The sequence below is a fragment of the Pimephales promelas genome, chromosome 11 (assembly GCF_988280905.1).
Source record: "Pimephales promelas chromosome 11, fPimPro1.hap1.1, whole genome shotgun sequence".
NCBI classification, from domain to species: domain Eukaryota; kingdom Metazoa; phylum Chordata; class Actinopteri; order Cypriniformes; family Leuciscidae; genus Pimephales; species Pimephales promelas.
Genome location: NC_142779.1, coordinates 7,001,968 through 7,014,918, shown reverse-complemented (window position 1 = coordinate 7,014,918; position 12,951 = coordinate 7,001,968). Strand labels below are relative to the sequence as shown.

General features: G+C 37.7%; 1 protein-coding gene across 12 annotated transcripts in view; it reads right to left on the bottom strand.

Annotated features, from left to right (window-relative positions):
- kcnma1a (potassium large conductance calcium-activated channel, subfamily M, alpha member 1a) overlaps positions 1-12,951 on the bottom strand; it is a 173,093-nt gene that overhangs the window by 55,899 nt on the left and 104,243 nt on the right. For all 12 annotated transcript variants that reach the window (XM_089116842.1, XM_089116845.1, XM_089116849.1 and 9 more), the window contains exons 7-11: positions 11,267-11,342; positions 10,242-10,317; positions 9,666-9,836; positions 7,474-7,565; positions 41-151 (exon numbers count right to left, since the gene is read on the bottom strand). In XM_089116842.1, coding sequence (XP_088972968.1) covers positions 41-151; positions 7,474-7,565; positions 9,666-9,836; positions 10,242-10,317; positions 11,267-11,342 — 526 coding nt within the window. The remainder of the gene's footprint in view (positions 1-40; positions 152-7,473; positions 7,566-9,665; positions 9,837-10,241; positions 10,318-11,266; positions 11,343-12,951) is intronic.

The following is a 12,951-nucleotide window of genomic DNA, read 5'->3' as shown; positions in this document are numbered from 1 at the left end:
TCAATCTCATAAAATGTATTCCGAAGGGAATTGTACTTACTTATGAAGAAAAACAATTTCTACATTGACATCATCCCTGTCCTTGTGTAGGAAGTCTTTAAGGAAGTTGGAAACACTTTCGAGCGTGATATGACCACAGACCACAATATGCCTGTAAGGGGGAAAATTCAGCTGAAGAGTGCAACATAAAATAAAACAAAACTCTGGCATATCCTAAAAAAAGTCTAGAATAATAACCAAAATGTCTTGAAAACATTAAATGTTGTGGCTTTCAAACATTTGCTGTCTGTTATAGTCATAATAGCACATGTTGCTTTACCTCATATTTATAAACATGGTTTAAACACTAAATTAAGTGCTTTGAATTTTAAGGGCAAACTAAATTTAATCTTACTTTTTAATGTTGGATTGTCAAATGTTCTTAATAAGGTACGTCTCTGTAGCCAAACCACCCTTGTGCTAAGACGCATGTTGACATGTACATCAGTACTAACTGACATGTATCGGAACCTCTGTCAAAAGCAGTTAAATTGTTTTTGGATCTGTGGCTGCCTTGAACTCTAACCGTGACTTCTCTGGACAGGCACCGAATGAAAAACTTGTGATACATCAGACGGAACAAACAAACAGACTCAAATGGATTGTTCCAGAGGTCACGGACTTCTGGGGCTCATTTATTCTGCCTCTATAATACTCCAGAGCTGTTCCAAAACCTAGTAGTGAGTTGCCTTGACATCTACTGGCTATATAGGCAGCGCTCAAATAGCACTTCTGTGCAGTATTAGCTAAAGTTAAAGATGCAATAATCACATAAACGAGAGTGCTGCTGTTATTCATACTGTACATTATATCGATTGAGTATTGAGTAACTTACATTATAGACACAACATTGTTAGTTGTCTATTTTTGTTCCACCAATGAAAATAAAATCTAAACAGGACCAACTGTTTCATCTCAGAGCAATATACAATAATGTTGGTCAAATAGGTTGAGAAATTGATTCAGTGCATTTGAATTTGAATGTACTTTGAGACTGTTATAAAAAGGTATGTTCTATATAGTATGAATACAATTTAGATGTATTAAACCCGCCATGTTGTTACTGTCATATGACCTACCAGTGCACACTTCAGAATCTCGGCAGAAATAGTAATCCAATAGTCAGGGTACTTTGCCTACTTTTTACCGTTTTTTCTAATACTATGTATTCGGACATGCTATTCTTTTGGCATATTGTTTTTCGCATATTATATACTAAAGAAGTGTTCGATTTCGGATGCAGCGACTCACTTATTTAATTTCTGAATGAATCATTGTGTTTTGAATCAGTTTAGTCAATGATTAAGTGACTCACTTATAAAAGGCACTCGATTCATTTCTGAAGTAATCCGAGTATGAATTAATCAGTTTAGTCAATGATTAAAGATTGTCAAATTTTTCAGTGCTGAATAAATCAGTGTGATTCAATGACTCAAAGAAAGTAACTTGTCGCCACCAACTGGCACGGCGATGTAACTTGAAAAAAGAGTCACTGAGAAATCCCTCAACTGAAGGTTGTTTTCAAGCCTTTAAACTATATACCATACTACACACTAATGCACTTTAAATTACAAAGTTGTTCTCAAAAGTGCAGTGATCTGACTCACATAAAAAAGATTACGGCCCATCATAACTATCCCAACAACTTAATGGCCACTTCTATTACTGTTGCAGAACAATAACCATGTTTTATTTGTCAAGCAGAGCTTCTATGCAACAGGAGGTTAAAGAGTTGAGCTGTAGCCATTGGGTTTTGCGGATCACTTCACTTCCCATGCTGGATGACTCCAATACTGCTGTGGTCAAAGTCTCAAGAGCTTTAACCGTGCATGGTAATCAATCTAAATCTGTCCAAACTAACAGCAGACTCGATGTGTACAAAGAACAGGGGCTGCTGACCTTAATTGTAACTGTGTGTATATGTGCCTGTGCTCTCTCAGGTGCTGGAGAGATGTGCTTATTTGTGCTGAGATCCAGGGCAAACATTAAGCGGATCTCTGTTTGCCGGAGGGACCTGATGAGGCTTTATGAGTGCAGTGTCTGGATGCTATCACACATAATGATCTTCACAGATCTGGCCTCTTGTATTTAATGAGTGGTAGTAATTGCATGCTTGACTGTCCTGGGATGAGACGACTCTGTTGAGTTGATGGTTTGGTCTAAAGCCAACAGTGTCTGGCAAAGGGGTGGCTTGATGAGAGACACATTATTCATGTTTTCCTATTTCCAAAAATGCCCATTTGTGAGCTTTAGCTAAATCGGAGGGTTTTATATGACAATGCTCTCACTCTGTTTTGCTCTAGAACAGCAGAGTCTCTGGCAGGGATACAAATACACTCTGTCTCGACTTATGTCAGACATCTTGTCTCCATGTTTGGATGAGCCATCAGTGGTGCGTGACTGTGCTACTGATTGTGTTTCACCACAGTGGGGGAATTTTTTTCATTTATTTATTTATTTTTACAAGAAATAAAACCATGCAAAAGACTATAAGGTAAGACTAATGTCATTATGGGCTGTATTGGTGTTGAAATGATCAGAAATAATTCTGACAGAATACTTTTAGTTTTTTTATTTAAATTCTTTATAGTAGATTTGATCAGAGGTGTTTTGTTTGTTAAAGAATAACAAGACAGCAATGGTAAAATTTTAAAATTCATTGTAAAATAATGCAGCTTTTATTAGGCTATTGATATGACTAGTCTCTCCATGTGAGTATATATCAAAATTGCTAATCTTAAATTACTGAGTGCACGTTTAAAGACTTACAATAGCACTTGTAAGCATTTGTTGTACAATTTTAAACTTCTTTATGTCTGTATAGCCACAATATTGTTCACAAATAGGGGAATTTTATTATTTTAAAAATAAATTACATTTTTTTTTAATCACTGATTAAAAGTAATATGAATAATAAACACCAGAGCATTGTAACAAGAAAAGAAAACTATACATTTAAAATATAAAAATGCTTTTAAAAAAATACTACTGGAAAAACTTCAAGTCTACACACTTAAGATGTCGTCAACTTAAAATACACACACTAAAAACACTACACTGTGAACAACACACAGTGAAGAGAACACTTGGGTTGCAACACGATAAGGTGAAATAAAATGTTAAAACAAAATATGCACAAACAGAGCAATCAAATGCAGAAGTGCAGTTACCCAGCATGCACTGTGAAACATGCCAAATAAAAACGAGAAAAAAAATTGAAGAAATTAAAAACAAGCTCGAACATCAGCCTCAGCAGCGAAACCATTGATACTGCTCTAATCCTTAAACTGATCAATCATTTCAGAGCCGAACGAAAAGCCTGTTTCCGCGCTCGACTTTTATAAATCAACATTTTATGAAGCTGTGTGGAGAATGTCACCTGATGAAAGGGGTGAATGCCTGCATTTCTCTTCAAACCAAGAGAGAACAGAGCTTGAGATGGACATGTGTAGTCCATATGCAGCTAAGACTCCATCATAATTATGACTTGATGTAGGAGAACAATAATGAATTTAATTTGGCAACTCTTTAGCCAGTAACACCTCTTTAAACTACTGTAATTATTCAAAAACACTTCATTATGTCATTTTTACTGCAATTTCTCAGGATATGCTGTAATGCTGGGCATCGCTCAATGATAACCAGATATCTAACACTAGGGGGACCAAATATAACAGGTTAAGAAATGAATCGACCATTGAAGCATATATTATCTGATCGGTTAATTGTTACACATCATAAGAGTAGATCAGTTTGAAGAGTGTTTGCTTTGACTACATGCTTTTCATTAATTAAACTGAAAAAAGATATCCCAAGTATCCAAGAAACGAAAAGATGTTTAAGCAACATTTATGGCCAGTCAATGTGGTCTGTGATGGGCAAAATTTTTGCATACGAATTCTAAATTAAACTATATTTCTGGGACCCAGCAACTCATGTTTTCCTCTTTGTTTCCCGATTTCCCAAAATGATTATGCATTTAAAAGCAAAGTCAGATCACGCATTTTTAATTGAAGTTGACAGAAAACTGTGTCAAAGTGCTGGAAAACACTCATTTACATTAAACACCTATTAAATTCAGTTTCCGCTAATTCATATTTACACTATTGATCATTCAAAGACATCATTCATACGTTTTTTCCATGCAGCATATTTTTTCTGCTGCTGCTGGGTCCCAGGAGGTTATACATAAACACAAGTTTCTGTTAAATCTCAGCCTTATAGCTAGCAGGAGAATGTTCAATGCAGTAAGCTGTCCAACATCACAGACTATACATCAAATTGTCAGCTATGCATGGATAGTTCCCCTACACACCTGAGCAGAAGTCAGGAAGCCAGATGACTGAACCTCCATGATCTCACTTGTTTTAATGCGTTGTGAGAGCCATATCAGTAATGGCATTTCTACATGTCATTTCACCCTCTTTCAACTCTTACTCCATGCATGCTCATGCCAACACAGACCTGCTCTGACTGCTGCGGGGCAAGCGGTGCCGGCTCCACATACTTGGTGTGGCTTCGATTTTGGAGAGAAGCTCAGAGGCGGCGCATGAGCTCAGAGTTCACTCAGGGTTTATGTCAGTTTCATCTGCGCTCTAATGAAAACCACAGAGACCCCGGCCTGATCTGACAGAACGCTGCTCTATATTACAGTCATAGATCCAGATCTGTGATCCCCTTCTGATGGCTAAACATCATCAGAACACGCTGCTGACATAAACAGACATCACAAACCTGGCTGTGGCATTGATTCAATAGCAGAGATTACACTTCAAACGACTGCAAGGCTCGATACGCCATGACCGTAGTGTCAAGGCTCAAGACAAAAAAAGAAAAAAAAAATGACTGAAGAGCTATTGGTGTCTAAATGGAAACATTTACAAATTGCAAAATCACTCAATAAAGACAATTGTTCACTTCAGTTCAGTGAGTGCACAGCGTCTTTAGCTTTTAACAAAAGACATGTGCTGCGTTACGGGACTGTAGTATATGGACTATGATTATGATTTTTTTTCTTTATACACTACTGTTAAAAAGTCCTTAATGTTCAACCAAGGCTACATTTATATGATCAAAAAACATTAAAAACTAATATTGTGATATCGATTATTTTATATTACAATTTAAATTAGCTGTTTTCTATCTCAAACATTTTAAAAATGTAATTTACTCCTGTGGTGGTCAAGCTGAATCTTCAAATCATCACATTTGAATGATGTAGAAATGTCAACAATATAAATGTCTTTACATGCTTCAATTTAACCCTAAACAGTAAGTTATATGAACAGTAGTGTAGATATAACTTGATGCTGTCACTCTAGTAATTTGTCCATCACAAACCACATTGATCGTAAATACTAAAATACTTTGAAAAAAAAAAGAAAAGAAAAATCACACCAACTAGTCTTTACTCCTTAAGTTTCGTCACTTTACTATGATAAACAACCAATCACATTGTAATAAAGTTTCAGACATAAACAAAAAACTACTTACAGTTAAGTTATTAACATTATCTGGTGATCTATGTGAATTAGTCTGGTGGATCTGGTGAATTATTATAATTTTACTGTCATATTTGTGACCATTTTAGTCAATCTGGAACCCAGTTATTAAGCTAACAGATGGATCTGCATTTTAAACAATTATGCAGAAAAGCAAAATGGAATAAAAAAAAGACCTGGTTTCGCTGATTCCAGGTTATTCCCACAAATATGATAAGAATACTTTTATTAATAATAATAACTATTTTAAAAATAATCTATAATCTTTGGTCTTTAATTGAAGCTAAACTACACTTAACATTAGTATAATCAGCATTTATATAACATCTATGCAGCTTCCAAAGCTTATTCATAAACACCTACTCATGGACTGTTTTTTTTGGTACTTTTGTGAGTTTATGCAGAATTAGACTCTAAACGCATGTATTTTGCACCAGCCCGAGCTTGTCGGAAATGTGCTGACAGTTGAAATAAATATCTCGACACATTTATTTCGAGGTGTCGTGCTGTGTCCGTTCATGAGCACTCAGTCCCATGCATATTTAAACAATAAGGCAAAGCCCTGGTGCCTGTCTCTCTGCTCGGCCAGAGAGCTGGAGCCTACTGTAATTGCAACCAGATGCATGCATAGCCAGAGAGAGAGAAAGTGAGAGAAAGAGAGAGGCTCAGCTCTTTTGACAAGGCCTTCTCTCAACACCAGACTGCGAATCCAAACGTGGGGCCGAGGCCAAACATAACATTTCATCAATCTTGTTTCACTGACAGCGAAACGGCATCAAACAAAGGGGCTCCTAATGACTTTCTCCCGGCTTAGTATTTGCCCTCAAATTCAGATGATGAAAGCCGGACGTGACCGTGGGCCTGTTTCACGCTGCGTAATGGGTTGGGAAATAGTGCGCACGCTAGAGAGAGAGAGAGCGGGCTCTAGAACTTAGACGCGAGCGTTTGGGAGAATCGCTGTGCTGATGACAGGGCCGTGTTTGAGCCAGAAAACGAGTGGGGGGGAGGGGGTTCAAAATATCCACATTCACATTCAGGGGTCATCTTTGAAAAGGAAAAGAAAAAACGGAACATGATAAAAGTACCAAGCGGGGCAAAAAAGCAAGCCAATTGCAATGGAGCAGCTCCTGAGGCATCCAAGCATTCAGGGTGAGCGCTGACTGAAGATCAGGGCCAGAGTCATGTCACACGGAGATGAGGTTATGAGCCAGCAGTGACGCACAGCCAGAGAGGCTTTTCTCACTGCAGCATGCACAACCAACCAAACAAACAAACAAACAAACAAAAAAAGCCAACAGACATCCATTCACAGAGAGCATGCGAGAGATGGATCAAGCATGACGAGTAGAACTCAAAGAAAGAACAGAAAATTTAATCAAACACAAGACAATGATGACACTAAGTAAACAGCGTCTTGTATCTGAGCATCATAAAACTAGTTCTATGAGTTAATGATTTCATTTTCTCATGTATATTACAAATACGAAGCAGACACCCATTGTACAGCAGCACATAACGGATGGAAAACCAACAGCAGTCACTGTAATGAAATTAAAAATGCAGCAGATGTGTTACGAAAAAGAAGCCACGGACACAGAGCAAAGGGCATGGACATGTGGCTTCGATGGCCAAGGTCTCCAGTCACAGTGTGACTTTCATTTGTCCTATAATTTGTTGTCTGGACTAACCCCCTCTCTATCCGAGAAGGGGGAGTTTGAGTCACACAACCACACCTGGTTCTGGATTTTGACTTACTTTCTGCCTCGTGTCGAGTTATAACTCCCTCCGTATTTCTTCCGATTAAGGATGAGAGCAGCAATTTCTGGCACGTAGCGAGCAAACATGGCCTACATGCATGGAACAGAAAAAGAAAAGGGCATGCAAAGAGGGGTTCTGCTGTGACCGAGGCCACAGAGGCACCGTGAATACTTACTTTCTGCCATTTACCGCACTATAGGAACCACCATATTTCTTGCGGTTTCCTATTAACTCTATGATTTCAGGGACGTAGCTGGCAAACATGGCCTAAGGAGAAGATGGGAGACAGAAGCAGAGGCTAAAAAAGACAGCGGAGAGACCCGTCTGAGTCTGGATTTTTACCCCCAACCTCTGAGGTGTAGAAATTGATGTTTTGTCGGGGGAAAAAATGCTGTAGCTTGATAAAATGTTCGTAATTTTTAAACGTCCATTGTGCTTCTGAAAAGATCTTTTTTAATTGAGGGGGGAAACAGAATAATGGACAAAAAGCCAACTTTGGAGACACTCCACTTTTTTTCTTTTCTTTTTTTTATTGGTGCTGCCCATCTGTTTTCTCTGACAGCACAACAAAATGATCGTGTGAAAACGAAGAAAAAACCTACATGCCATGTTTTGTCCAACAAACACTATTGCAGTGGCAAGTGTATTTGAATAGTCCGGCCTGATCGCCCACAGCTGCAAAGCACATTAAGACTCATTAGTGTGCTTTAAATGAGCTGGATGCGCTTTGCAATTGCAGCCTTGACTAAGTTCTGTTTTATCTCCACGCAGCATGTTACTAGAGATCTTAATCCCCGAGTTGTCAGCCTGACCTTCCGAAGAGAGTTGCGAGTTCTTCATCCCACACTAGGGCCCTAATGAATTATGAAATCTGTCTGATCAGACCTGACGGTTTACAACATTTCCATACTGAAGTCATTAATTGAACACCTGATATAAAGCAGAGCGATGATTATTTCCAGTCCTCCTCAAAAACAAAGAGAAATAGCAGATTGCTATGGAAACGTCTGGACAGCTGGAACGTTCTGTCCGGTGATAGGAATGGAGCGCATCTGTCCTGCGTTATGTTTATATGAACATAAGAATTGTTGAATGCCTGTGGATGATCTATACCCTGATCTTGAGTCTGTTAAGGCTGGACGATATACATTGATTATTGAATTTGTATAATTTCCTTGAATCATTTCTTTTTAACTTTTCAAAATGACATCCCCTTAAAAAAACGTATTCACTGTAAAAAGTGAAAATTAGTTACCTTAAACAACTATTTCTCTCTGATCTGACCCATTAATTACACAAGCGCAACCAAATGCATTCATGTTCACACAGTAATATGATGAAACTATTAAAAGATGACACAATGTTTTTAGGTTCATTTAAAAAAAAAAAGATACTATATAATAGTGAAAGTTTAATTATTTTATAAAAAATAAAATTAAATAAAAACCATTATTCATATTACTCTGCTCATGTGGAAAACGTCCTTTTTTAATTCGATTTTTACGGTCTTCAATGTCTTATGCAATAATTATTATATAAATGAGAACAGGCCTATCTGATAGGATTTGAATGATAGTATTTATTATGTAATGATATATAACTACACTTTTTTAAACTAAACTTGTTAATTGCAGTTGGAAACCATAAACTGATCAAATCTAATTAAAATCGAACTAAATCTACTAATCCCAGCTGTTTATCTCTCATTTATTTGCCGTTCTCCTCTTCTAAATCAATTTAACAAAAAATCCTGTGAAACATACACAGCTAGTAATCTGTGTTATTGCTATGTATATTTTTCTGTTTCACCATCTAAAGTTGCGCTGGTGTAAATGCACTCTTTTAGTGTTTGTGGCTGCTGTTGCTATGGAGACGCTCAAGCAGGACTATGGGCCATCCGCCTGCCACTGTGTTTGTTGGAATTCGGGGAGGGAAACAGAAGGATGGGATCTCCTGAAACCGCAAAACTGTTTTAAGAGAATAGCAACAACATTATCGTCAAAATACATTCTTTAAAGACTATTTTGAATGTAATAAACATGAGTGGTAGTGTCATAGAGCATCTACAATAATTTACACAATACATGTACATTTCATCTTAACTTGAGCTGTAATGTTAAAACAAGGTAATGGATTTTAAAGGCAGGGGTGCAAACGGTACAAAGACAGTGGACGTATACAATATGGTAAAAACAGCGTTATAATTTGGGCCATTATGAAGACTGTGGAAAGACGACAGTTACGAGAGTCAAATCACAGGAGTTGTCTTATTTTTACATGGTAGTTGGAGCAAGGCGTTTGCATGGGGTAGGGGGAGAGGTGCAGGAGGGGTGCATCGAGTGCCAACAAGAGGAAAAGTGTTTTTACCAGACCACCAAGAATGAAGAAGACCATGAAAAGGCGTCCAAGAGTGGTTCTTGCATAGACGTCTCCATATCCCACAGTGGACATAGTGACCATTAATAAGTACACACATTCCCAATATGAGAGCGGTTGAGAGTTTTGAAAGTTTTCCCATGGATCCCCTGAGTTTTCCACCTGCAGTGGAGAGGAGAGCGAAGAGAGAATTACTGAGCGATCAAAACACGATCCTCTACAGCCATCTAGTGTCCATAGAGAAAATCACAAAAATGAATTGTGAGATAAACCAAACTGAGGATTTAGTGGCAATCAGAGTCTTTACTGCCATCTAGTGGCACAGAAGTCCTCTGGCACATCCTGATAAAAAAAATAAATAATAATAATAATAAAAACACCAAGGAACAACAAAACACCAAACCTTTAGATGAACTACAACACAAACCATATACGCCACAAAGAGACAGACGTGACGCTCGTTTAGGAGCTTTTTCCACCCACGAATCTGCACGTACACTCCTTTCTTTGTTAGTTTCTCCTGGGGCATAGGGAGAAGGGGGGACGTGTGTGTGTTTTTTCACTCACCAGATGAATGAATCCTGCAGCAGTGAGCCATGTGCTTATGAAGATGGAACACAGGTTCACCAGCTTGATGGAATTACTGTGAGAGACGAGAGTTACATCAAACCTCTCAAAGTGAAACGCATCACACTGACGTACAGATCAGTCAGTCATCTACTGAGCCCAACACACACACGAGCGGCCGCTTCCAGCCACGCCTTGCCGTAACGCTGCTCACTGGGAGTGAACACACAAGTTATCAGCAAACAAATCAGAAGACAGTGGGATCCCGAGGATAACCAGCCCATATCTAAAGAGGCGTTCACACTGTTGGTTTCAAATCTACAGCATGTCAGGGGGTGGATTGCATGCTACTTCTCTCATTGGTAGTCGGCTGTGCGTTTGGCGTAAAGATGACCCCAACTATGTTATGTCGGCAACTTTCCTGATGCTCAAATTGCCACTCTCACCGAAAATGAAAGACTTCTGGTCACTGCAAATCGCTGTCAATGTGAACACCCCTTCTTTAGCAGCCAATGAGAGAAAATACAGTGGTGGAAATGTAACGTCCTGTTGACAGCTGTGTCAGTTCAGTGTGATATATCGGAGCAATTTCCCCTGAATGAAAAACGAGATAGCAGCTAAAATAAATGAAACGTCCAGCGGTTTTACATCCACTGAGTTGGGTGCTGACTGCTTTTTCCCCACTTCCTTTCTGATTCATTGACTTTTTTTTTTTTTTTTTCACGAAATACCCCGAGATCTGTCATGTGTGTGACAGCCTAACGGAGGAGGAATCAATCAGAGGCCTGTCTGCTTCATACTCTTGCACTCATCAGGGTGGATGGCGGCCCTGTTCTCTTACCTACAGCACACTAAAAGTGCACAGTGTGGGATTAATGTAAAACATTCGGCGCAGACTTCTGGGTCAAGTCTGGGTAAGTGAAGGAACGGACACCAGAGACCGTACAGACTGTGTGTTGATGCCAGCGGAGTGGAGCTTTTGAAACGGACAGTGAGAGAGATGCGTGATATGTCGTCGGCCTTACCTTGTTTTTAAGATATTCAAAAACTGTAAAATTTCTGAGAACTGTATCAATCTCAAGGCTCTTAGAAACCTCAGACCTACAAGAGAGGAGAAAAGCAGAAAAGAATGAATCCAAAATTGTTATTGTACAGCAATCTGTATGTTCAGAATGGAGCACCAACTTATGGCATACTAGAGTCTATTTTTGTTTTTAAAGGCCTCATGAATGGCTTGTCAGGCTCAGTTTTCTTTCAGGCATTGATGTGTTTAAAGTTGGGGTGGAACATATCAAAATAGATCTCTTTTTTTAATTGTTGTTTTTATTATTGTCAAAAAGCTTTAGTTGAAATCATAGCCATGCAATAAAGATTTGTATTAGTGTTACTTGCTCGTATTTTTAAACCTTACATGTTTATGTATATCCACAAAAAAAAGTTCTTAGATACATTTTAGGAGGGTGAGGAGGACCTCATAATAACAGTACAAAAAGTCACAATAATAATAATAAAAATGTATGAGTCTGTATGAATCAACACACTATGCAATGATGAACATGTCAAACAGCAGTATACAGCTTCAACGGTCAATGGCATATTACACACAACTATCATCACACAAATTTCAATGTAATGTTAAAATGACTACATTTTAGTAGCTCAGTCATATAGGCTAATGAGTCACAAATAAAACAGATTTTCAGTCCATTTATTCTTCTGGAAATGGGAAGGTCAAGCACATTGCATTTTGAGTTACAATAATCCATGAAGTGTACTCTGCATTCTGACAAATATAGTAGTTTGTTCAGATATTTTCTGCATAGTGTGCAAACACTGCATTTCTAGTAAGAGTAGTATGGTATTTTGCACTCCAAACATTTGCCATCTCATATTTTAAAATCCCTAACAAAAGTTTAGACATCTTATAAAAAACATAAAAACGTATTTATTTAAATTATTTTTAATTTTCTTATTTATTTGTATTTATTAATCATTCTTACACATTTTTCATGACCATTTATTTTTAAGCAAAATTTTAAGCAAAAATATTGTTCCTTGTATTTTATATATATATATATATATATATATATATATATATATATATATATATATATATATATATATATGGTTGTTATGTATTGCAATCAGTTGTTAAGCATTTATTATTTTAACAATTTATTTACAGCTTAGAGTAGAGAAAGAAGAGTCATGGAACAATTACACGTACGTGTGTGTGTGTGTGTGTGTGTGTGTGTGTCAGAAAGCAGATTAGAGAACAATCACCTGCTCCAGCAGACTTCTTACATAAACAGAATATTTTGTCCTGATTTCAGCCTCAAAAACATCATCTATCAGAAGCACATCACAACATCTTAGTTTTGCTCATTCCAAATTTGTACAAAAACTAACTCAGTGTTCTTTAACTTGTATAAGATTCCCCCTTTTTGAGCCAAAACCATAATGGAGGGCAAACCTGACGTAAACAATAGATTACATAATCAACATTTCACAGATTTAACGCTTTTGGACAAAAAGCGCTTTTCGATGGACGATTGGCTTGTACCCAAGTGTAACGGATTGATTTCATCTCGCCATCACAGTTTCATCAGTCTCATTTAGATTCTGCATTTAGCTTTCATTTGTATTTCTGATAGGAATGACTATTTTACTGTTGCTGGAGCATTTCTATCATAAATCACAGAACAGACAC